Here is a 27330-nt window from a genome sequence, read left to right as displayed (position 1 = left end):
ACGTTCTTTCCATTACTCCATTTTATACAACTCAAGTCTCCCATTAACCTCCTCTGTTCCAAAGAAAACAACCCCAGCCTTTCCGATCTTTCATCACAGCTACAACCTTCCAGTTCAGGCAATATCCTTGTAAATATTCTCTGCACCCTCTCCAGTGGAGTTATATATTTCCTGTAATGTGGAGGCTTGAACAGTGTGACTGTGACTTATTGCAGGGTTTTGAATGAACTAGTTTATGGAGAGTACCACGAGGGAGTTCTGCATTGCAAGAGTTGAATCTAACTGGCAACAAGAGTGTGGGTAAGGGCTTTAGCAGATGAGCTGGGGTAGGGGTAAGTCAGTGATATTACAGAGATGGAATTAGACAGGCTTAGTGATAACATAGAAAACTGATCCGAAGGTCAACTTGTAGTCAACTGTGTGACCAAGGATGTGAACATTTTGGTTCAATTTCAGATAGTTGCCAAGGAGATGGATAGATTGGGTAGCTGAGAAGTAGTTGGAGGCAGGGACTGGAGACAGAGGGGATCCTGGAGGGCTTGGTGATGGGGACTTAGAACTGCCTGTCATTGGTGTTGAAAGTGAAGGGCAGCAGATGCAGGGCAACACCACCACCCGCAGGTTTCCCTCCGTCATACACCATCCTCACCTTCACTGTTCCTTCATCGTCACTGGCTCTTAATCCCAGAACTCCCTTCCTAACAGCACTGTGGGAGCACCCTCGCCAGAAGGAGTGCAGCCATTCAAGAACATGGCATCTCCAGGGCAATTAGGGATGGACGATTACTGCCGGCCTTGATAGCGAGACCTGCACTCTGAAAAATGGATAAAACAATGTGGAAACTAACAGCTGGTGCACAGGCAAATCAAGAAGGTGAAGCACTCAGTTTGACTTTTGTACTGTTATTCAGGGTATCACTGAAGAAGCAAGTCTTCTGCGGGAAACTGGCGTGGCAAATCCAACAATCTGTCTGAAAATTGGTGACTCCATTTGTTAGCTTACATTTAGCTCAACAAAGATTTGGAGTGAGAGTAAGCTCAATGGGGACATCTCCCTTCTCAGCTGCCTACAAGTAATCCACTAGAAGAGAGGTCTACAAACAATCTGCCAGCATGTCTCCCTGAACCCATCCCGCAAACTGAAGCCAATGAACCCACGTGTGTACATTGATGCTGTATGACAGAAAAACCCCTTCTCCCTGGTGAAATAATCCTTCTACAATTTTAATTTTGCTCCTTTAAGGCCAGGACAATGTTTCTGCCTCTATTGGTTTGCATCATTTGATACGGAGCAGGTTCTTGGATGGATCCAGCAAGCTGTGGCTGCTTTAGCACAGCAGGTTATGTTTAGACACTGATGGGATTCATTACTCAGGTGAACTGAAGCCAGAAACCCTTCTAAATGATTTCAATTCCCACAAATTGGGTAAAAATTGCCACAAATATCCTGCTGTGGCCTCCAGCAATTTATCTTGTGCTGTTTATGGGGTTCCCAGCCCTCATTCTTGGAGAGGCCAAACAACTAATTTGTATCTATTATCAGATTATCAGATATTAATGCCTTATGGAGCCTCTGTAGTCATACAGCGCAGAAACAGGCCCTTTGGCCCATCGAGCCCATGCCGACCATCAAACACCCATGCACACTGACCCCATTTTTGTTTGCCACACTTTCCCATCGATTCACCCTAGATTCCATCACTCACTTACATACCAGGGGGCAATTTACAGAGCCAGTTACCCTGCACACCTTTGAGATGTGGATGGAAATTGGAGCCGCTGGTGGTCACAGGGAGAATGTGCAAACTCCAGAGAACAGGACTGAACCCGGGTCGCCGGACCGTGAGGCAGCAGTTCTATCAGATGCGTCACCAAGGCATCCTATCGAAGGAGTTAACATTATTTAGCTCTCCAATTTCATTCTTCGGCTCAGGGACTGAAGGGTTTGTCCTATGTGGAGGGAGGGACTGGATTGGAGCTGGACACCCTGCAGTTTGGATAAGTAAGTGGGGGATCTCATTGAAAGTGCTTCTGGTTAGAATGTGGTCATCACATTTAGATATTCTTTCACTTGTGGGCTTCTAAACCCATTAAATCTCCCCAGCCCCTTCCCTGTGGCTGCTCAGTGCTACTCAATTTTCAACTCGATGAATTGACATAAAAGCTGGAAGAACACAGTGGAATCTGTGGAGGGAGGAAGAGAAAGGTCTGTTCCATCTGTGGAAGGTGATTACCCACGCGGATCCTGCTTGACCTGACGCGTACTTCCAGCATTTTCTGTTTTTATCCCAGATGGTCACCATTTGCAGTGTTTTGTTGATAGGTTTTTGGGTCTCAAGGGACATGGGGATCAAGCAGGGAAGTGGAGAAGAGGCGGGAGACGTGCTGTGATTTCATGGAATGTCAGAGGAGACTCAGAGGGTGAACTTGCCTAATCCTTCTCCTGCTTCTTATGAAAGCCTCAACTCTTAATGGGGAAGGGTTGCACGGGTGATTGGAGTTTGCCCAAGCAACCATTTATAATTTACATGCCTGTGCGAGGGATTTGGGATCAGAAGCTTTCTCCCTGCCTGCAGGGGGCGGTCTGTAGCAGGTTTCCTTCACCCTGAGACTAGATCACCTCAGGGAAAGTATCAGGTTCCCACCACTGCTCTAGCTGAGACCACCACAGTGCACAAACAAACCCAGAAGCCCGTGATTAGGATGGGAACGGCCGGTGCCGTTGTCGACAAGCAGCACAGACCCCCAACTCTTTCTCTCTGGAGCAGTAGCCCCACTTCCCATTCCCTCTTCACTTGCCTCACATGGGAACTTCCTCATCACAGTCCTGTCACTACTAATTGAACAGATGGAAGCAATTAATTTAGGTTTCTTTCTCTGTGCAGACACTAATTTGTACCACATGAATTAAACATTGTAGAACAAATTACAGCCAGTGGCTTTCGACCTGCTGTCTGAGACACCTCATTCTGTCTCTTCTCTGCAGCGAGGTCCTCCTTAGTGAGACTTTAGAAACCACTCGCCTCAGCTGAATACCCAGGGCAGCATTCACTGCAATTAGAATCGAGTGGGCGTCATGCCATGAAGTTTGCTGTTTACTACAAGTAAGTTATAACCACCAGTGATGAATAATTCATGAACTCAGTGGAGTTACGTGCACCAGGCTGAGTTGTAATTTTATATTTCTGCAAACCAGCAAGCCCCATTATTTATTCCATTTAAAACAGATTTGAACAGGTTCATCATCCTACCCTTGGATGTTGTCCACGCAACACAATGTGTGGGTTTCAGCGTGGCTGAAGGCTGCTCTGTAGAGGTGCGTCCGCTGGCAAGGAGTGAATTCACAAATGTTGTTGGTGCGCCTGTGTGGGTGCAACAGAGAAACAGAGGAGGGAGCTTCTCTTACTAAGTTCTTTTGAACAGAAAGCAAAGTGAGAAAGAAAGAGAATATGTCTGCTTTTCCATGTGGAACTGAGGGAAAATTTTGCGATACTGGATGTCAAAAAATTGCCAACTCAAAGAATGCATGCAATTAACTCATCCATTTGCAAGATGGGGCAGGACAAAGGTGACGAGCTTTAAGCAACTGTGGAACAGCATGAGTCACCGGGCAGAACTTTCCTTCCTGCTGCATTTGGCTACAAGGGAAATGGACTAAATCAAAGAAGTGAAACAAAGTTCAAAACCTTTTCAGCTCCAGCTAAGGTGTACTGCTAATGCAACACTATAGATGATTTGATGAACCATCTGCTTTGACCAGCTCTCAGCTCTAATACAATTATTAGACACAAAATGCAGAAAACTCTTCTCGTCAAACTGACTTCAGTCTCCTGACAAGCAGCAAATGGGTGCAGCTCTGGATTAGTGAGTATGTTCCCTCACAAGGGACACAGTGGTGTAGCTGCAGAAAGTCATGATGAACAAAGGGCCCAGACCTGAGGCGTCAACTCGTCTGCGCTCTCCAAAGATGCTGGCCGCCTCGCTGAGTATTTCCAGCACTTCCCTGGATCGAGTTCAATACAATCTGAAAACCAAGCCGTGTGAACAGCGTAAAGACAGGTCCGGGCATCTTAACACATGACCGAGAATGTACACAAGCGGGATTTACAAAATAAGTTTCTGCTTGACACACGATCCATGAATGCCTTCTGTTCTTCAAAAACTGGATCTGTCGGTCAAGGGATCAGCGGCTAATTGGCAATTGTGGCAGAGCCAAAGCTTGGTGTGGGATTGACTGTGCCGTCAGTACCGAAAATGGATGACCTTAAAAGAAAGAAAATATGTCCCAATGTATTTCAATGCAGGAGTGAATAATTTCATAGCATAAAGTCACGTTTAACACAGAATCTGCAGCATTATAGAGCTGTTACTCTGACGAAACATCAGCTCCGGTTCTCTCTCCACAGACGCTGCCTGACCTAGAAAGTATTTCCAGCATGTTTTGGAGCAGCACACAAGACGTTGGAGGAACTCAGCGGGTCAGGCAGCATCTATGGAGGGAAATGGACAGTCGACGTTTAGGATTGAGACCCTTCATCCGGACACCCAGCATTTTCTGTTTTTATTTTGGATTTCCGACATCTGCAGGTTTTCTTTGTTTGGCTTTTCAAGACCCTCCCAGTTAGTGGATTTGGATATGGCTGTGAAAATATGGGTGGGAATATTCAGGGCTATTACTTAAGGCAAACCCTTCTGGAAATGCAGGCGGACATCAATGAACTGGTGAAATAGTAATCACTATTCCTTTTATTCCCACTTCCTTTAATTCCGGACTCAGACCTCCAGGCAATTAGTTGAAAATCTGGATCAAGGATTGTGTGAGAATTCCTTTACTATTTTAAAATGCTGACACTCGACATGTGTACTCTACAAAGTAGAAAGGCTATTTTCAAGGCAAGAATGGCATTAAGTGCACGTTAATCCATTACTAAACCACCTCCAGTTAAGGAATTGCCCAGGACAGGTTATGCCCAGACGTATGTAAAATAGGTTCTACACACCAGCACGTCGCCACATTTGAGCAAACCTTTAAATCAGGACAGGTCAGTGCAGTTTATTCCATCAGATGTAAGGCAAAGCAAATTGATAATTGGAAACACTCCTATTTATAGTTAACAGCATAAACAGGATATAAACCATTGGTTTAAAAATAGCCTGGAGACTCACATCTTGTTGGAGCATATTGTTGTTGGAACGTTAATCACAACCAGGTCAGTGCTGCTGTAGGGTCCAGTCCCAGGTGTTGGTAAATGTAGAATTAACATTGTAATAGAGTCTTGGATCAACAGCCCCTCCAGTCTACTGTGTACACCGTCAAACACCCATTTACACTATCCTTAGATTCATAGAGTTATACAGCACAGAAACAGGCCCTTCAGCCTAATTCATCCATGCTAACTAAGATCTACACTAATCCCATTTTCCTGCGTCTGGCCCACATCCCTCTAAACCTTGTACCTATCCAAGTGTCTTTTAAATGTTGTAAATGTACCCACCTCTACCACTTACTCTGGCAGCTTGTTCCATATCCCCACTACCCTCTGTGTGAAAATGTTGCCCCTCAGATCCTCTTTAAATCTTTCCCCCGTCACCTTAAACCTGTGCCCTCTAGTTTTGGACTCCCCTACCCTGGGGAAAAGACTGTGACTGTCCACCTTATCTACGCCCCTCATGATTTTATGAACCTCTATAAGGTCACCTCTCAGCCTCGTTCACTCCAGGGAAAACAGTCCCAGCGTCTCCTTATAACCCAAGCCCTCCAGTCCCGGCAACATCCCTGCGAACCTTTTCTGCACCCACTCTAGATTAATCACATCCTTCCTGTAATGGAGCGACCAGAACTACACACAATACTCCAAATGCGGCCAAACCAACATTTTGTACAACCTGTAACTTGTAATCCTGCACTAATCGCACTCCATTCTCTCCACCTTCCCAACTACGCCCTCCCCCCAGATCTGACCATTCACATTCTCGCTAGAAACAATTTACAGTGGCCAATTAACCTATCAAAGTGCACGTCTTTGCACTTGGGGGAAACCCACGCGGTCACTGGGAAAAATGTGCAAACTCCACGCAAAGGGCACTAGAAGTGGGGACGGACCCCTGTCGCTGGAGAGTGAGGCAGCAGCTCCACCTGCCATACCACTGTGCCAATTCATTGGGGACCCATCAAGAACAGCAGGGCCATTGGGCACAGCTTAGTTCCTGATCTTGAGAAATAAAAATCTCTCCACACCATCACATCCTCCAAGTGGATGTCTATGGATGAATGTGGATTTGTCACATCATCCTAGGATTCTACTTCAGGTACAGAGAGCACGGTGTGGATCAACTCTTCCTGACTTCACATCCATTGGCTTCAGCCGCTGGGGTTTGGCCTCTTCTCCCACTGCCAGACAACAATGCCTGACTGACTGCCTTCTCCCTCAGCAGGACAATGCTGTGAAGCAACAAACAAGATTCTGGAGGAACTCAGCGGGTCAGGCAGCATCTGTGGAGGGAGATGGACGGTCGACATTTCGGGTCCAGACCCTGCGTGTGAGGCAACAGTGCAGCTTCATCCTTCCCCACCACTGCATTCCCTGCAGAGGCTGCCGGATTCCCCTCTCAGCAACTGCCTTCCAGGACTGACTGGTCACAGCCCTCCTCATGACAGACCCTCGAACATCAGGCAGCCATCTCACTGCCCTGTCCTGCACTGGCTTCAGAACTTGAATCATCGTAACTGCACACAAGGCAAAAGCAAAGTACTGCAGATGCTGGAGATCTGAAATAAACAGAGCAAGGTCATCGACCTGAAAGAGCGTCTGCTCCAGTGACCAAAGTCTCCTTGGCCTGATGAGTAGTTCCAGCTTTTTCTACTTGTTTAAATTGGGTTGGAATGCAGAACAGTGGAATCACAGCGACAGGAGCGAGATGGGACTCCTGGGTGAGTGGTGCTGCGACAACAACCTCTCGCTCAATGTCAGTAAATCTAAAGAGCTGATTGTTGACTTCAGGAAGGGGAAGGAGGGTGAACATGCACTAGTCTACACTGGGGGATCGGTGGTGGAGAGGGTCAGCAGCTTTAAACTCCTGGGCGTTAACATATTGGATGACCTGCCCTGGGCCCAGCACACAGATGCAATCACAAGGAAGGCATGCCAGCGTCATTACTTTCATCGGAGGTTGAGGAGGTTCTGCTTGTCACCAAACACACTAACAAACTTTTACCAATGTACTGTTGAAAGTATCCTGACTGGTTGCATCACGGTCTGGGACGGCAATTCAAATGCGCAGGAAAGTAAGAAGCTGCAGAGAGTAGTGGACTCAACCCAATACATCACAGGCACATCCCTCCCCACCATCGGGAGTATCTACAGGAGGCGCTGCCTCAACAAGGCAACATCCATCATCAAAGATCCCCACCATCCGGGCCGTGCCGTCTTTTCACAGCTCCCATCGGGCAGGAGGTACAGAAGCCTGAAGTCCCACACCACCAGGCTCAAGAACAGCTACTTCCCTTCAACCATTCAGTTCTTGAAACAACCGGCACAACCCTAATCACTACCTCAGTATAGCAACACTGGGACCACTTTGTACTACAATGGACTTTGATTTTTTGTTCTAATTGTGTTCTTTCTTGTATAATTTATGTTTTTCTTGTTAATGTTGTGTATCTGATGCTCTGTGTCTGTGATGCTGCTGCAAGTAAGTTTTTCATTGCACCTGTGCACACATGGACTTGTGCAGATGACAATAAACTCAGTTTTGAGTTTGACGTTGACAGATGTTTATGGAAGAGATCCATTGAACCTATGCTGGCCAAGAGCTATTTAGGTTAATCCTAGACACAAGAAATTCTGCAGATGCTGGAATCTGGAGCAATACACAAAAAGTGCTGGAACTCAGCAGGTCAGGCAGCATCCATGGAGTGAAATAAACAGTCAATGTTTCGGGCCGAGACCCTTCATCAGGACTGCAAAGGAAGAGGGCAGAAGCCAGAATAAGAAGGTGCGGGGAAGGGGAGGAGAACACGCAGGCAGGGGACAGGTGAGCTCAGGTGAGAGGTGAGTCCAGGTGAGAGGGGGAAGGTAGTGGGAGGGGGAGGAGATGTAATAAGCTGAGAGGTGATGGGTAGAAGAGGCCAAGGGCTGAAGAAGGAGGAATCCGGCAGGAGGGGGCAGTGGACCATGGAATAAAGGATGGGGGAGGGGAGGAGAGGAGATGGGCAGATCATCAAGGCAGGGGAAGGGAGCCACAGGAATAAGGGAAGACGAAGTTGGGGGTGGGGGGGGGTGGGGACAGGAAAAGAAGGGCAGGGGTCATCAGCAGTTAGAGAAATCGATGTTGATGCCATCAGGTTGGAGACTCCCAAGGCGGAATATGAGGTGTTGTTCCTCCAACCTGCGTCTGGCCTTCATCCTACGTCCCTTCCAATGGCTCAGCCAGGTACATTTTAAATGTCCTATTCACCCCGTCCGGACTTTTCATAACTTCAATTAAATCTGCTTTCAGTCTCCTTTGTTCCAGAGAAAATATCCCCAGTCTCGACAGCCCCTCTTCATAACATGCTCATAAATCCCCCCAGAGGTCACCAGCCCTTCCACATCCTTCCTGTAGGGTGGTGTCAAGCTCTGTCCCCTGTGCTCTGGCTGTGTGTACATGGGTGGTTTCTACTCTCCCTGCTCTGTATTCTGTCTCATACCCTGTGCTAGGAAGTGTCCTGTATGCCTTCTTTTCCACCTTAACCACTCTCAGGGATCTGAAAACTTAGAATCATAGGGTCATACTGTATAGAAACAGGCCCTTTGGCCCATCGAGTCTGTGCCGACCATTTATCACCCATTTACACCGACCCTACACTAATCCCATTTTATTCTCCCCACATTCCCATCAACTTCCCCCAGATTCTACCCCTCACCCACACACTAGGGGCAATTCACAGCGGCCAATTAGTCTACCAACCCTTTAGGATGTGGGAGGAAACTGGAGCATCCGGGGGAAACCCGCACGGTCACAGGAAGAACGTGCAAACTCCACACAGTCAGCGCCGGAGGTCAGGGTTGAACCCAGGTCACCGGTGCTGTGAAGCAGCAGGTCTACCAGCTGGGCCACTGTGCTGCCTTAGACTTAGAGTCATAGAGTCATACAGCACGGAAACAGGCCCTTTGGCCCAACTCCATGCCAACCAAGATTCCCATCCAAGCCAGTCCCATTTGCCCGTGTTTGGCCCATATCCCTCTAAACCTTTCCAATCCATGTACCTGTCCAAGTGTCTTTTAAATGTTGGTAATGTACCTGCCTCACCCACTTCCTCTGGCAGCTTGTTCCACATACTGACCACCCTCTGGGTGAAAAAGTTGCCCCTCTGGTTCCTATTAAACCTCTCCCCTCTCACCTTAAACCTGTGCCCTCTAGTTCTTGATTCCCCAACCCTGGGAAAAAGACTGAGTGCATTCACCCTATCGATGCCCCTCATGATTTTATACACCTCTATAAGATCACCCCTCATTCTCCTACGGTGCAACGAAAGAAGTCCCAACCTGCTCAACCTCTCTCCATCACTCAGTCCCTCAAGCCCTGGTAAATCTCCTCTGCACTCCCTCCAGCATCTTTCCTATAGTATGGCAACCAAAACTGAACACAATAATCCAAATGCAGCCTCACCGATGTCTTGTACAACTGGTTGTACTTGTTTGCAAAGCTTTTATACCTTAAGAAGCTCTAGAAGAAAATGACAGTGGGACATTATACTCTAAAAACTTGTGCACATTATATCTACTTACTCTCCACGTATCCATGTAGTGCTACCATCCTGGTCCGCTCGTGGTGACTGAAAGCTTGGTAATGAAGGTCCTCTGGTAGAGACGGAGGGAGACGAGATCGAGGTGGACCAGGCTGACCGACAGCGTGCTGGGGCGTGTGCTTTTTGTGCCTCGCTCTGCAGTTTTGAAACCAGACCTGCATGGGCAGCAGATACGACACATCATGGCCCACCATGCTGAGAGCCAGGGACAGTCCAGAGATTGGGAGTTTTCACAATGGCGAACTCACCACCAGGTTCGTCAGATAAACTTGTTGTAAAGAAACGACCAAATCTAAAACCCCTCTCAGTTACTCAGATATAATTAGTTACCAAATGTAAACACAAAGACATCTAATGTCTGAATCAACTAATACAATGTATTTATATCAACCTAGAAAGAGGGTAAGGCCATTCAACCCCTTGAGACTGTTCTGTGATTGCTCCCCTCCCCCATCCCTTAACACCTCTGGTTAATGAACATTCTTTAACCTGAGATGGAAAATGAACAACTGCCCAGGCACCGACTGATCGAGGAAGGGCTTCAAATCTCCCACATCCAAAGTGTGCAGAAGTGGTTCCCAATGAGAAGACCTGACTCCGACCCCTGGTCCTAGATTCCCCAATCAGCCAGAATAGTTCATCTTCATCTGACCCTACCAGTTCCCCTAAATGTTTTGAAAACATTAATTAAATCATTTCTTGTAATTTAACCCTTGACGGCCAGGTCCACTATATCCTCCCTGAGGTGTGATGCCCAGGGCTGCTCATGGTGCTCCAGATGTGTTGTGACCACGGCAGTGTCCAGCTGTTGCACAACCTCTAACCCTCATCCTTTGAATACAAAGGCCAGAATTCCTTCTGACCACTTCTTGTATCCCACCCCAACTCTCGTCCCCAGCGCACCTTAACAAGTGTGGACAAACATCTCAAATCTCAGTGCACCTCCACTGTTTTCTTGGAATTATTTGGTTCGAAGTGGATGACCTCACATTCACCCAGACCGAAATCCACGCTACACTTTTTGCCCATTTGCTCAATCCTTTGATGCTTTCATCTACACTGCCTACAATCCCACCTCTCTTTGTGTCCTCAGCAAACTCAGGATACGTGGCTTTCTGTCCCATTATCCATGTCATTTATGTGCATGGATCCTGTTTGTGACATCCCATCCATATCTCCCGACACTCCGCCAGTTCCCTAGAAGGGTCAACAATTTGTCTTCGGTTCCATGAGCCCCCACCTTAACCAACAGTGTACATCCACGGACAATTCCCTGCCCACAACTTCAGTCACCTCTCAAGACATTCAATCAGCTTCTTCAGACAGGCTGTAGCCCTGTACAAGCCCACACTCCCTCTCCAGTAGGGAGAACTGGAATTCGAATGTCCATCGATGGAAAATATATTCTGGATCCTCAGATGGAACAAGTGGATGCTGACCATTGCAGGTGTGTGTGTGTGTGTGTGTGTGTGTGTGTGTGTGTGTGTGTGTGTGTGTGTGTGTGTGTGTGTGTGTGTGTGTGTGTGTGTGTGTGTGTGTGTGTGTGTGTGTGTGTGTGTGTGTGTTGCCTACAATCCTGACTTTAAGCCCTGGTAGCCTTTGGGCAAATGGATCTGGAGGAGGGGCAGAAAGTCACCGTTCGCTCCAGGAATCATTGAGTCATGCAGTCATACAGCATGGAAACAGGCCTTTCGGTCCAACTCATCCATGCTGACCATGATGTCTACCTGAGCCAGTCCCATTTGCCTGCATTTGGCCCATATCCCTCTAAACCTTTTCCTATCCATCCACCTGTCCAAATGTCTTTTAAACGTTATAATTGTACCCGCCTCAACCACTTCCTCTGGCAGCTTGTTCCATATACGGACCATATATGTGAAGAAGTTGCCCCTCAGGTCCCCTTTAAATCTTTCCCCTCTCACCTTAAACCCATGCCCTCTAGTTTTAGACTTCTCTCACCCGGGAAAAACACTGTGACAATCCGCCTTACCTATGTCCCTCATAATTTTATAAACCTCTATAAAGTCACCCCTCAGCCTCCTTCGCTCCAGGGAAAAAAATCCCAGCCTACCCAGTCTCGCCTTATAGCTCAATTGGGCTGAACTTAAACTCAATAGACTCCTGCCAATCTGCTTCCCTGTTAACACTGGAGGTTGGGAGAACATGTGGGCTAATGGAGCAAGTCAGTGACTCCTGAGTCTGATCAGGTCTCTGTTTAATGACATAAGCAAGGTTGTCTTCAAAGCGTGATTTGCAGGCTGGCAGTTGGATCATACATCTCCAGAGACTCAGAAGAGCATTGGCCGTTGTGCTCCCCAGATCCCTGTCAGTCTGCTGGATGCTATTCACAGCCTTTAATTCTGATCACCTGTGATGCATGTTAGCAGCTACTAGTGCTCCATTTTCATGCCTCCTGTCTTGTTGGGTTTTTAATTTTCTCTCAGGTTGCAAGGTTAATTGGCAGCTTTAAATTGCCCATAGTGTGGGTGTGCAGTAGAAGAATGGGGAGGGAGCTTGTTGGGGATGCAAGAGGGAAAAATGAATGAGCGTAGATGGGTGTTTGATGGGCAGCACAGTTTCAATGGGCTGAAGGACCTGTTTCCGTGCTGTATGACTCTATAAGTATATATTATTTTCCAGTATCTAGAGGGCATAGGCTTAACGTGAGAGGGGAAAAATTTAAAAGGGACCTGAGGGGCAACTTCTTCACACAGAGGGTGGTGGGTGTAAAGAACGAGCTGCCAGAGGAAGTGGCAGACAGTTCAAGAAGCAAAGTTGTGGTCAGTGGGAACTGGGCAACGGTGAGGCTCTCATCAGCAGAGAACTGACTGATTCACCCCCCACAGATGCCAAATATGTCCCAGCTTCATCCGACCCAGCAGAACCACGGACTGGACTTGGTATCTCCAATTCGGAGCCTGGATCACCCAGAGTTCTCTTGCACAGAGTCATTCTCAAGAAGAGGGAGAGCAGAGTGGACAAGGAACACTCAGGATGGCTGAGAGAACCTTGATTCCAAAGGTCGGAGCACACCAAAGCCCAGCGTGAACAGCAGAAGGGGAAGGGTACCTCAGAAACACGCAGCCACCCATCACATCAGGCACTTCCCGTCCCATCTGTGACGTAGGCTCTATCCTCAGTCACTTAAGAACATGCAGAACCAGGGGAGATGCAAGTTGTCTGCAACCCCAAGGGGCTGCCTACAGAGAAGAATACAGTTCCAACTCTGAGTGTTCAAGGGAAGCACACCCCCATCTGTGAGAACCCACGGAAACCGACTCAGAATCCAAATCTGGGATTTTGAAATGGGTGAGATATCTCTCCAGATCCATAACTCCAGAAAAAACAGGGAGATAACTTCCAAAATCTGGAGCTAAATTCTCCAAAAGCTCAGCATCTAAACAGTATATCTATTCCTGTAATTCTACAAAAAAGACCAACTCCATCACCAAGGAGATGGAAATTACATCCCAACATATGGCAAGCAGATACAATGATATCAACAAGCCTTTTCACTATATTTCCTCCTGGTATCTTGGCTTGTATCTTGTGTCTGTATTCCATCATTCTCAGTGTGAAAGCTGAATAATGTAGAAGGTGATGTAAATAACTCTTGGAAGCAGAGTCCTGTAATCCCGCCAAGCTAACACTTTCATCTTAAGTGTTACTTGTCCCATTGGAAGGTTTTTCTGAATTTGACATGAAATAACCTCAGGCTCATTAAAATAAGTATTGGACAGAGAAGGTGAGAAGATTTGCCTTCAGAGGACAGTAATAGGGGAGAGCTGCTGAGGACTGTGTGGACAGACAGCTCAGAGCCAAACAACGGACTACTGGAGGGAAGAGCCGCTGGCCTGCAGTCTGCCTCTGCTCACCCTTCCTTGACAGGAAGAGCAACTCACGAAGGGTTGGTCGACAAGTGGAATTTTCCAACTTTCGTTATATTCCACACATGTCTGTTTACCTCTGACGTTACATTCTACAGATAGAGTCATAGAGTCAGGATACAGGCCAATTGCCCAACTCATCCATGCTGACCAAGATGCCAATCTAAGCTAGTCCCATTTACCCGCGTTTGGCCCATATCCCTCTAAACCTTTCCTAACCATGTACCTGTCCAAGTGTCTTTTAAATGTTCTTGTTTTATCCACCTCAGCCACTTCCGCTGGCAGCTCGTTCCATACACTCACCACCCTCTGTGTGAAGAAGTTGCCCCTCAGGTCCCTTTTAAATCTTTCCCCTCTCACCTTCTACCTATGCCCTCTAGATATTGAAATATAGTGTATACCAATAGAGTCAAAGACCACGGAAACAGACCCATCAAGCTGGGCTGAACATCAAGCACCCATCTACGCTAATTCATGTCTTCGTCTTGCAACCCCAACAAGCTCCCCATTCTCCTACTGCACACCCACACCTCGGGCAATTTAATGCAGCCAATTAACCTTGCAACCTGAGAGAAAATTAAAAAGCCAACAAGACAGGAGGCATGAAAACGGAGCACTAGTAGCTGCTAATATGTATCACATGTGATCAGAAGTAAAGGCTGTGGAAACTGTCCAGCTGACTGACAGGGATCTGGGGAATACAACGGCCAATGCACTTCTGAGTTAGAATGTTTCTGGAGATGTACGACCCAGCTGGCAGATCAAGTATTGTGTTCACATCCACGTCAAGAACTAAGTGAGATCATTACAGCTACATTCACGCTGCCTTTTGCAAGCATGAATCACAATTTATACTCTGAAGTTGAGACCAGGCAATCTTCCTTGCATGCAGTTGGTGTGGGGCCCTTGAGTAAAACTATAATGATTGTGGTTTTACTATCAAAGAGAATTATAGATTATACTACTGATTAGTGTGAAATGGCAAATTTAAACCTGGAACTACTTTTACTTGGTTTAGCTTTTGGAGATGAGGTTAGCAGTCTCCAATCTTGCATCTCGTGATTTGTTCGCAGAATATTAGCCACTTAAAATAAGAGCCCAATATTTATGTGTTTCTGAAGTGTGTGTGGTACCTCACACACCCTCCGCCTCACCACTAATTTGAAATTTGTACGCAAGGAAATGAGGCGGAGTTTGAAGGAACCTCTTGCAGGAAGCGATAATTCCCACATTCCTGGTCAGTAAAGAGAAAATCCCACCCACAAAAGAATGGAACCTCATTGTTCCTGGGGACTGGCTGCCTCCGTAACTCCCAGTTTTTTTATCATGGGGTGTGGGGATTGTTGGCAAGACCAGCATTTACTGTTCAACCCTCACTCCACTGCGGCAGGTCAGACAACCACATTACTGCGGGTCCGAAGTCCCAAACAGGTTACACCAGATGACAACGATACACTGCCTTGCTCAGGGGTCAGTGGTGATTTTACTTTATTCATACAGCACGGTAACAGGCCCTTCCGGCCCAGCAAGCCGGCGCCGCCCAATTACACCCACGTTAACCTACCAACCTGGACGTCTTTAGAATGTGGGAGGAAACCGGAGCACCCAGAGAAAACCCACGCAGACACGGGGAGAACGTACAAACTCCTTACAGACAGCGGCCGGAATTGAACCCCAATCGCTGGCACTGTAATAGCATCACGCTAACCGCCACGCTACCGTGCCATGCTTTCAACATTCAGCAGCTTCGCGATTACCCTCACTGTCACTGGCTTTGATGTCCAGATTTGTTAAGTGACTGAATTTAAATTTCTCAGCTGCCACAATAACTCACATCTCTGACCCATTAGTGCAATAACATTACCTCCTTGAGCAACAACCAATCTGCTGGAGGAACTCAGCAGGTTGAGCAGCATCTGTGAGAGGCTCTCCCCACCTCCACAGATGCTGCCCGACCCACTGAGTTCCTCCAGCAGATTGTTTGTTGCTCCAGATTCCGGCATCTGCAGTCTCCTGTGCCAAAATTACCTCCTTGTTCTCAGGAAGTCCCCAGGGATCGAGGACAACTTCAGCCTCTCTAGTTCTGTGGGTTCTGGGGTGGTTGCTGAGTCCGAAGTGGAAACCAGAGACCCTGACACAGGGTGGATAGTTTGGGATGTTGCGTGCTCCTTCTGCTCTTTGCCCTTGGCTTCTGTGTACCCCGTGATGGAGCCTTCCCAGATGTTCTCCCGTCTTGAGTGGTCACAGGTAAAGGATTCCCACAGATCCACGTGGGAATCGTGTTTTTTGAAGGACTCATGGACAATGTTCTGACATGTTTTCAGCAACACAGCCACTACACTACAGTAATGTACCCCAAATTGTAGAAAATAATTCCATCGTTATCACAACAAAATCCTCCCAGTTCACTGGAGCACTGTTGATGTTTCCTCCCAGGTCACCACCCCACCGCTGAGGATTTAATTACTCCACTGAGCAGGCTACATGGTTCACCCATCCAACACCAGACTCCTGACATAGATCCCAATCGAAGGTCCATCATGGGAAAAAGTCACCAGGTGGATGGAGAAACTGACTCGAGGATGTGCTCAAAGCTTCAGGGGGAAATGCACCATCCCCACGAACTCCTGGGAATCTCGGTCCCACAGCCACTCAAAGTGGAGAAGGGGCATTGGGGATGGGATTGAGAACCTCAAGGCTGGGTAACAGGAGCACACAGAGCTCCTGAAAACGTTGGGGAAGGAGCCCCCCACCCTCCCACCCCACCAAGCTCCTCCCACCCAATGTGCCAAAATATACCGTTCCCACATTGGCCTCATCAGTCACTTCCGGACCAGAGCGGAAGCAGCTGATCCTTGATGCAGAGGGACTGCCTGAGGAAGAGGAGGTTTCACAAGATAGTAGTTATCCCAGTATTTATCATAACATCCGGTCACACAGCACGGAAACAGGTCCTTCGGCCCACCGAGTCCATGCTGACCATCAAACACCCACTTACACATGTCCCATTTTCTTCTCCCCACATTCCCATCAACTTGCCCCCAGATTCTACCCCTCACCCACACACTGGGGGCAATTTACAACAGCCAGTCAACCCACCAACCCGCACATCATTGGGATGTGGGAGGAAACCGGAGCACCCGGGGGAAACCCACATGGTCACAGGGAGAGCGTGCAAACTCCACACAGGCAGCGCCAGAGGTCGGGATCAAACCTAGGTTGCTGCTGCTGTGTGGCATCTAAGTACCAACCTGAAACATTACCTCTGCTCCTGTCTCCACAGATGCTGCCTGACCTGCTGAGTATGCCCAACGTTTTCTGTTTTTGTTTATTAGGGAAATCTCTGGTGTTCAATGGTTTGATGAAATGTGCTGAGCTATTCACTAGCCTGTCTCTGCAGCTGATGTCTGGTGACACACCCATTGATACACAAGTCCACTGGTACCTGGATAACACGTCGGCTCAGACCAGTCATGTCCGCAAGCTTCTGAAGTGTTTGTGCATCCGGGTTATTGTCCTGTGCAAACTGCGCCTGCATCACCTGCACATAGAGTGGAAAAGGTACCGTCAGCAAACGGAACGCTCTGCCAGAGGCTCACAACACCGTGTCTCCCACACAAGCCTGAAGTCCCACACCACCAGGTTCAAAAGCAGCTGCTCCCCTTCAAAACCATTTGAAGGCAAAACCTTCATCACCACAGTTTATCTACACTGGGACCACTTTAATCATTTTGCAGTAAAATGGACTTTTTTGTTCTAGTTGTGTTCTTTCTTGTAAAAATTATGTATAATTAATGTTTAATTTATGTTTTTCTTGTGAATGTTGTGTATCTGATGCTATGTGCCTGTGATGCTGCTGCAAGTAAGTTTTTCATTGCAACTGTGCACACATGGACTTGTGCAGATGACAATAAACTTGACTTTGACCTTGATAAGGTGGCCCATTGGTAAATTGGTTTATTATTGTCACACGTACGGAGGTACAGTGAAAAACTTTGTTCTGCATGCCATTCATACAGATCATTTCATTACATGAGTACATTGAGGTAGTACAGGGGAAAACAGTAACAGAATGCAGAATAAAGTGTTACAGTACAGAGAAAGTGCAGTGCAGGCAGACAATAAGGTGCAAGGCCATAATGAGATAGATTGTGAGGTCAAGAGTCCATCTTATCATAGCAGGGGATGGCCCAATAGCCTTATAAGAGCGGGATGGAAGCTGCCCCTGAGCCTGGTGGTACGTGCTGTCAGGGTTTTGCGGATAACTGTTGATGGAGCGGGAACCACTCAATGGGACCAGGTGTCTCACCAAGGGACGGGAATTCAAGTTAAATCAAAACCTGAAGTAAACAAATGCCATCTTTTGGCAATACTTAATCTCCCCTTGAGAACCCAGGGCCCTGTGAGTGAACTCCATCCTCTGCAGAGACGGACTGTAGGCTGGGCATACCTCAGGTGGTTCAGGGCAGAGCTCCCTGCCGTTTGTACAGGAGAGAACTGAGTGGGAGCTGGTGTGGTACAGCGGATGAATGCAGTCCCAATGCCATGGTATCCAGTGAGCGGCTGTGTGTGTTGGAGGGAGTGTGGGGATCGGAACCGTGCAACAAGCAAAGAGCTGGAGGAACTCAGCGGCTCAGGTAACATCTGCTGTGCAAGGTCGTTTCGGTCAAGGGCTGGAATCCACAGATGCTGCTCGACCCGCTGAGTTCCTCTCGCAGATTGTTGGTTGCTCCAGATTGCAGCATCTGCAGTCTCCTGTGTCTCCGATCAGTACCGGGAGCCCAAGCATCGGATAGCGGGTTATCGGAGTTTTACGGACAATCCCCACTGCCCAGGAGAAGGGAAGCATCCCTGCCGCAATGCTACCTGTAACTGCTCTGCTGTGAAGGACGTCCGCGCTCTCTTGGCTGGTTTGGGGTGACTGTCCTGATCCGAAGGCACAGCTCCCTCCAGACTCAGGCCGTTACCTGAATCAAAAAACAAGACGCACGTCAACGAGATGGTTCAGCTCGGCACAGTCGTGGTACACACACACACACACACACACACACACACACACACACACACACACACACACACACACACACAGAGTCACACACACACACACACACACACAGTCACACACACACACACACAGAGTCACACACACACACACACACACACACACACAGAGTCACACACAGAGTCACACACACACACACACACAGTCACACACACACGCACACACAGTCACACACACAGTCACACAGTCTCACACACACACAGTCACACACAGACACACACACACACACAGACACACAGACACACACACAGTCACACACACACATACACAGTCACACTCAAACACACTCACACACAGACACACACACACACACACATACACAGTCACACTCACACACACACACTCACACACAGACACACAGACACACACACACACACAGAGTCTCATACACACACACACACAGTCACACACACACACATACACAGTCACACTCACACAAACACACTCACACACAGACACACAGACACACACACAGACACACACGCACACAGACACACACACACACACACACACACACACACACTCACACAGAGACACAGACACACAGCCACTGGTCATCACAGGCTTCACTCAGGAAGATAACTTTTATCAGCAGTTAGATTTAAAGGAAGCAAGATCGAAACGTCTTAAATGTTACAGTGCAGAATCCACATTACAGCAAAATGAAGCAAACCACGGCAGGAGCTCAGCGGGCTGGGCAGCATCGGTGGAGGGAAACGGACAGTCGACGTTTCGGGTTGAGAACTTGCATCTAGCAGGCAGACTGTCCGTTTCCCCCCACAGATGCTGCCTGACCCGCTGAGTTCCTCCAGCGCTTTGTGAGTTGCTCCAGATTCCAGTATCTGTCTCTCTTGTGTCTCTGTGCCTTGAAGATACTTAGCAGAGGAGAAGTGTCTGTTGTGTCTGCAGAATCTGTGGTGAATGGAGCCCACAAATGCAGCAAACAGTTTAAAATGAACTATTAACGGTGAGACCCAAAGCCGGAAAATCCTGGGACAAGCGGGGCCAGAAACAGATTTAATTCGGGTCAGAGTTAGGGAGGAGAGTGTGTGATTGCCCCGACTGCGAGTGTTCTAACGTTGGCCCTACTGCGCACTCCGCTCGGACAGGACCGCTGGGTGCAGTGTGAACTATCCCTCGCCAAGAGTAGTTGACTCTGCCCAATACATCACGGGCACATCCCTCCCCACCATCGGGACTATCTACAGGAGGCGCTGCCTCAACAAGGCAACACCCACCATCAAAGATCCCCACCATCCGGGCCGTGCCATCTTCTCGCAGCTCCCATCGGGCAGGAGGTACAGAAGCCTGAAGTCCCCACACCACCAGGTTCAGGAACAGCGACTTCCCTTCAACCATTCGGTTCTTGAACCAACTGACACAACCCTAATCACTCCCTCAGTACAGCAACACTGGGACAGTTTTACACTACAATGGACTTTGATTTTTTTGTCCTAATTGTGTTCTTTCTTGAATAATTTATGTTTTTCTTGTGAATGTTGTGTCTCTTGATGCTCTGTGCCTGTGATGCTGCTGCAAGTAAGTTTTTCATTGCATCTGTGCACACATGGACTTGTGCATCTGACAATAAACTCAACTTTGATTCCCATGTCATCTCTCCTGTGACTAACTGGAACACTGGAAGGCAAAGATGCAAATAAGTTTTCCCAACGTGGAGTTAAGGAACAAGAAAGGAGCAGTTACTCTACTAGGAGTATCCTATAGGCCCCCCGGTAGCAGTAGAGATATAGAGGAGCAGATTGGCAGGCAGTGTTTGGAGAGAAGCAGAAATAACAGGGTTATTATAATGGGAGACTTCAACTTCCCAAATATAGACTGGAACCTGCTTAGTGCCAAAGGTTTAGATGGGACAGAATTTGTTAAATGTGTCCAGGAGGGATTCCTGACGCAGTATGTTGACAGGCCGACTAGAGGGAATGCCATGTTAGATCTAGTTTTAGGAAATGAACCGGGACAGGTGAAGGATCTATTGGTGGGTGAGCATTTGGGGGACAGTGACCATTGCTCCATAACCTTTAAAATTGTCATGGACCGGGACAGGTGCAGAGAGGACAAGAGGTTTTTCAATTGGGGAAAGGCGAACTACGAGGCTATAAGGAGAGAACTTGGGAGTGTAAATTGGGATGTCCTTTTTGAAGGAAAATGTACCATGGGGATGTGGTCGATATTCAGGGATCTTATGCAGGATGTTAGGGATAAATATGTCCCGGTGAGGCAGAGAAGGAATGGCAGGGTGAAGGAACCGTGGGTGACGAGAGAGGTGGAACGACTTGTTAGGGTGAAGAAGGTAACATACGTGAGGTATAAGCAGCAAGGTTCAGACAGGGCCCGTGAGGAATATAGGGTAGCGAGGAAGGAACTTAAGAAAGGGCTGAGGAGAGCTAGAAGGGGACATGAAAAGGCTTTGGCTAGTAGGGTTAAGGAAAATCCCAAGGCCTTTTTCAAGTACATGAAGGGTAGGAGGATGGCTAGGGTGAAGGTAGGTCCGATTAAGGACAAAGGTGGGAGAATTTGCCTGGAGGCGGCGGAAGTGGGAGAAGTTCTGAATGAGTACTTCTCTTCGGTATTCACCAGGGAGAGGGATCTTGATGATGCGGAAGGGACTGTTGGTAGGGGTAATGTTCTCGAGGTTGTTGATATCAAGAGAGAGGATGTGTTGACGTTGTTAAATAATATTAAGACAGATAAATCTCCGGAGCCTGACAGGATTTTCCCCAGGCTGCTTCGAGAGGCTAGGGAGGAGATTGCTGAACCGCTGGTAAGGATCTTTGAGTCCTCGTTGTCTACGGGGGTGGTGCCGGAGGATTGGAGGATTGCGAATGTGGTCCCCTTGTTCAAAAAAGGTAATAGGGATAGGCCAGGGAATTAGAGACCGGTGAGTCTCACGTCTGTGGTGGGTAAGCTGTTAGAAAGGATTCTAAGGGATAGGATTTATGAACACCTAGAGAATCATGGACTGATTAGGGACAGCCAGCATGGCTTTGTGAAGGGAAGATCTTGCCTCACAAGCCTGATAGAGTTCTTTGAGGAGGTGACCAGGAAGATTGATGAGGGCAGTGTGGTGGATGTGGTTTACATGGATTTTAGTAAGGCATTTGATAAGGTTCCTCATGGTAGGCTTCTTCAGAAGGTCAGAGGCCAAGGGATCCAAGGAAGCTTGGCTGTGTGGATTAGGAATTGGTTTGCATGTAGAAAGCAGAGGGTTGTGGTGGAAGGAGTGCCCTCGGATTGGAAGGCAGTGACTAGTGGTGTCCCGCAGGGATCGGTTCTGGGACCTCTACTTTTTGTGATATTTATAGGTGACTTAGATGAGGGGGTGGAGGGCTAGGTTAGTAAGTTTGTGGACGACACTAAGATAGGCGATGTTGTGGATAGTGTGGAGGGCTGTCGGAGCTTGCAGAGGGATATTGATAGGATGCAGAGCTGGGCTGACAAGTGGCAGATGGAGTTCAATCCGGAGAAGTGTGAGGTGGTACACTTTGGAAGGACAAACTCCAGGGCAGAGTACTGGGTAAACGGCAAGGTACTTGGCAGTGTGGAGGAGCAGAGGGATCTGGGGGTTCGTATTCACAGTTCATTGAAAGTTGCCTCACAGGTGGAAAGAGCAGTTAAGAAGGCCAATGGGATGTTGGCTTTCATAAGTCGTGGGATTGAGTTTAAGAGCCGCGAGGTTACGATGCAGCTTTATAAAACTCTAGTTAGGCCACACTTAGAGTACTGTGTTCAGTTCTGGTCGCCTCATTATAGGAAGGACGTGGAGGCATTGGAGAGGGTGCAGAGGAGATTTACCAGGATGCTGCCTGGATTGGAGGGTATTGAATATGAGGAGAGGCTTAAGGTGCTAGGGCTTTATTCACTGGAAAGGAGGAGGATGAGAGGAGACATGATAGAGGTATATAAAATATTGAGAGGAATAGATAGAGTAGACAGTCAGCGCCTCCTTCCCAGGGCACCAATGCTCAAGACAAGAGGTCATGGCTTTAAGGTTATGGGTGGGAGGTTCAGGGGAGATGTCAGGGGGAGGTTTTTCACCCAGAGAGTGGTTGGTGCATGAAATGCACTGCCTGGGGTGGTGGTGGAGGCAGATACATTGAACAGGTTCAAGAGCTTGTTGGATAGGCATATGGAGGAACGTGAGATAGAGGGATATACGGGAGGAAGGGGTTAGGTTGTGTGAGGGTGGTCTGATGGACGGCACGACACGGTGGGCCGAAGGGCCTGTTTTGTGCTGTATGGTTCTATGGTTCTATGTTTTAACTCATCTTACTGGGAGAGAATGTTTCTTTAATATGTATAATTAACGTGACAGAAGTTGTCAGATGTTAACACTTTAATTAATGCAAAAATGATTCAGTTGTGGAAAGGGTTTATAAGGTGCAATAGAGCAATACAGCACGGATAGAGGACCTTCGGCCCAACCAGTCCATGCCGACCATGGTGCCCACCCAGCGAGTCCCAATTTCCTGCGTTCGGACCATATCCCTCCAAGCCCCGTCCCTCCATGTACCTATCCAAGTGCTTCTTAAATGATACTGTTGTACCTGCCTCACCCACTTCCTCTGACAGCTCGTTCCATGTACTCACCACCCTCTGCATGAAAAAGTTGCCCCTCAGATCCCTTTTAAATCTTCCCCCTCTCACCCTATACCTATGCCCCCTCGTCTTGGACTCCCCTACCCTGGGGAAAAGACTGTCACCGTCCACCTTATCTATGCCTCTCATAAGGTCATAAACATTTCCATAAAGTCGCCCCTCATTCTCCTACATTTCAAGGAATAAATACCTAGCCTGCCCGACCTCTCCCTGTAACTCAGCTACTGTATGTTAGAGCTGACATGTATTTTAGCGGCGGACCGTGCGTTAATGAGTTAATTACAGCAGCCCCGCCGACGTGAGGTTCCCAACCCAATGAAATGAGTGCAAGGTGCCTCACGCAGAGGGTAAACTAATCCGCCGTTGGTTTTGATTTGAGCGGCCAGTGTCCTTGGGCAGGGAGAGTGACGCGGGCGTTTTTAACACAAATCTGCATTGAACGAAAAGGTATCTTTGTATTTGACCAAAAGTTTCCATCAACTGCAAACTATACACTTTGATTGAAGTTTTTGACCATCAAACCAGGGGGAAAAGATTATAAAACGCCAGCAAAGGTTCTCCCTAAAGGAGGAGAAGGCGGGGTTTTATCCGACGCACAAACATTTGGGAAGCGTTGGAAGGGCGGGGTGCGGGGTGCGGGGTTGTTAACGCGTTTCACACCCAGACCCCTGTGTTAATGCGTTCAGGGGAACACGTTTATCACGTCCTCTCTGTTGGATCAGACCGCCCGTCCCCTCGCCCAGAACTGCAACCATCCGCAGGGACCCCCGAGACCCCGTCACCCACAACAACCCCCCTCTGTTCCTGCGGAGCTCACCGGGCCCACCGATCCGCAGTGGAAGCGTCCCTGGGCGTTGCACCGACCCGATGCTGCCCCGTAACCCGCTGCCACCCGCCCGCTCTCCGCAGTGAGGTCCCGGCGTCGGACCGGGGCGGAGCGGCGCTGGAACCAAGGGTTCGATGCCCCTCACCCGAGTATCACAGCGGCCCGGGCCGGGGGTCGGGCGTGGTGTCCGGTGAAAGACGGAGGCAGTGGGGCGGGTGGGCGTGAGGGTGGGGGGGGGGGTCTCTGTGTGGGTATGAAGGGTGGGGGTGAGGAGTGGGGTGAGGGTGGGGGGGTGTGGGGGTTGGGTGAGGGGTGGGTATGGGGGGTTGGGTTGGGTGAGGATTACAAGGTGGGGGATAAAGTAGAGTAAATGGGAAACTATTTCCCCGGCGGGGGGAGGGGGGGGGGGTGGGGGGTCAAACACCAGGAGGAGTGGATTTAAAGTAAGTGGTAGAAGGAGAAATATCCCCCCCGTCCCAGGGGGAGGTTGGGGTGGGTCAGGAACTCACCCTGACAGGGTGATGGGAGCAGGAACCCTCATCACGTGTGAACAGTTCCTGGGCGGGTATGTGAGGGGCGTGACCTGCAGCGAGGGGGTCCCGGTGCTGGGAGGTGGGTCCGACTGGGCCACCTTTGCTCCGTGGTAACCACAGTCTCCCGCACCGCCTGATGTCTGATTGTCGCAGCGTAAAGCTTTACACTGTCCTGAGGTTTGAATTGGAAGCCAAGCTGAACGAGTAGATACGTCTAATGAGGTACTACCTCTCAAACCTTCCACTGACTGACTCCCATGACTGACCGTTGGGGCATGGCCATCAGTTTCACAGACTGGTGACGTGAGTATGGGATCTATCGGGGATGTTCTGCAAGGAAGGCATTCATTGCTTCTGATCTTCCTGATCAATTGCTGCTCTTACCAAATCCATTGTCAAAAATATCCACCCACCCCTTTCTCCCATCACAAATCTACTGGACATCAGCATTGGCCTCAAAGTCCAAAGTGAAATATCATTTGCATAGCACTCGAAATGAGATTGAGGCAGCTACACAGATGGAAAATATCAATGAACCAGCATTGGGGGAAGAAGCACACTCCACACCATTGTACCCTATTAATAACACAAGCCATATAAATCTGATTTAAATTTGGGTTTGACTGAGATTTTTGCCTTCTTTCTTCTTACAGCTACCTCACACTTTAGTTAGGAAAATGTTATTCATTCTCAGAACCCTTCGGGGTGTGAATGACACAGAGCAAGAGATTGCTTTATCAGCAGAAGAGTCCACTAATTATCGAGCACGATGCTGGTGCAGTGGTTAGGCTACTGGACGTGGTCCAGAGACCCCCCACAGCATCAGTGCAACTTAAGTTCAGTTACCGATTTGGAAGAAGAAAATCAATAAGTTGCAGTGATGAAGACCTCGAAAGCTACAGATCAAACCACCCACCCACACCCACACACCTATTTCACCAGCACCCTTCAGCTGGAAACAGTGGTGAAGCTGCTGGAGCTGCTATCTCACAGCACGTGCGACCCGGCTGGATTCCTGACCTCCAGAGCTCTCTGAGTGGAATTTGTACGTTCTCCCTATGACCGTGTTCTCCAGTTTTCTCCCATGTCCTGAAGACGTGCAGGCCAGTAGGTTAATCGGCCACTGCAAATTGCCCCTTGTGTGTGGGTGAGGGGTAGAATCTGGGAGCCATGGCTGGGAATGTGGGGAGGATAAAATACAATTGGTGTAAATGGGTGCTTCATAGTTAGTGAGGAGTCGGTGGGTTAAGGGGGTGTTAATGTGCTGCATGACTCTATGACACTGTCTACCAAATCTGCCATTCCCATCTGGTCCGGCCCATTGGTGACTCCAGACCCAGCCAAGTGGTTAATCCTGAAAACCATTCAGTTTGAGGACAATTAGCAATTGGCAAGAAATTCGGACCCCAACAGCTCCGAAAAAATGTCTCCCAGATAAAAGAGCAGGCCACTCGAACAACTACCTCAAAGATCAGCAAATAGATGAGGAAACCAAAGAACTTCTTGTGTGTGTGACAAGAGCTCTATAATGATCTTAAGGTTTCCTTTACAAGTTATAGAGAGAGACAAAAACAAGGGAGTCATTGACTGTTCAAAAAGGTGTTGGAAATCTGAATAAGATTGTAACATGGGAGCAGAACTAGGCCATTCGGTCCATCCTGGCTGATTTTTTTTTCAACATCATTCTCCTCCCTTCTCCCTGTAACCCCTAACTCCTTTAGCAATGAAGGACCTATCAATCTCTGCCTTAAATACACCCAACGACTTGGCCTCCACAGCCCTCTATGGTAATGAATTCCACAGATTCACCGCCCTCTGGCTGAAGAAATTCCTCCTCATCTCAGTTCTAAAGGACATCCCTTTATTCTGAGGCTGTGCCCTCAGATCCTGGACTCTCCCACTGATGGAAACATCCTCTCCACATCCACTCTATCCAGGCCTTTCAGTATCCGGTAGGTTTCAATGAGATCCCCCCCTCATCCTTCTGAACTGCATCGAGTACAGGCCCAGAGACATCAAACGCTCCTTAAAATGTAAAGCCTTTCATTCCTGCGATCATTCCTGTGAACCTCCACTGGACCGTCTCCAGGGCCACATCCTTCCTTAGATATGGGGCCCAAATTTTGGCCCTGTATCTAAGGAAGATGTTGGTAATGCTGGACAGATCAGTCAGTATGTATGTGGAAGGAAAACAGAGTTAATGTTATGGGCTGATGTTATTGGTCAGTGCGGATAAAACTGGAAGAGCTGGTTATCTGATGTTGTTGAGGTTTGAGGGCTGTGATGTGCCTGGTTAGAAGATGAGACACTGTTCCTTCGAGAGGTGACCCTGAGCTTCCAGTTGTCTATCCCACAAATCCTACCCCACACTCCCACTCTGACCTGTCTTTGGCCTCTCAGACTGCCCCAATGGCATCTCATCTTCTGCCTGGGCACATTACAGGATTCAACACAGAACAGCAATTTCAGATAACCAGCCTTTCCAGTTTGCATCAGAACTGTCCAGGAAGGCACACAAGTCATTGGAATCCTGGAACCCCCCTCAGGTGATTAGATTGTGAATCAGAATCAGGTTATCACTGACTTGCATGACGTGAAATGTGTTGTTTTGAGGCAGC

At 48.4% G+C, this 27330-nt stretch overlaps 1 protein-coding gene across 1 annotated transcript in view; it reads right to left on the bottom strand.

The window, feature by feature from the left end:
* Positions 1 to 4183: 4183 nt before the first annotated feature.
* The window catches only part of lhx6a (LIM homeobox 6a), a 60414-nt gene continuing 37267 nt past the window's right edge, over positions 4184 to 27330 (bottom strand). The window contains exons 6-9 of the mRNA XM_052037209.1: positions 18544 to 18644; positions 17123 to 17218; positions 9771 to 9945; positions 4184 to 4263 (exon numbers count right to left, since the gene is read on the bottom strand). Coding sequence (XP_051893169.1) covers positions 4184 to 4263; positions 9771 to 9945; positions 17123 to 17218; positions 18544 to 18644 — 452 coding nt within the window. The remainder of the gene's footprint in view (positions 4264 to 9770; positions 9946 to 17122; positions 17219 to 18543; positions 18645 to 27330) is intronic.

This window comes from Pristis pectinata, chromosome 23 (genome assembly GCF_009764475.1).
Source record: "Pristis pectinata isolate sPriPec2 chromosome 23, sPriPec2.1.pri, whole genome shotgun sequence".
NCBI lineage: Eukaryota > Metazoa > Chordata > Chondrichthyes > Rhinopristiformes > Pristidae > Pristis > Pristis pectinata.
The sequence above is the reverse complement of the archived record's forward strand: the minus strand, read 5'-3'. Positions and strand labels throughout refer to the sequence as shown.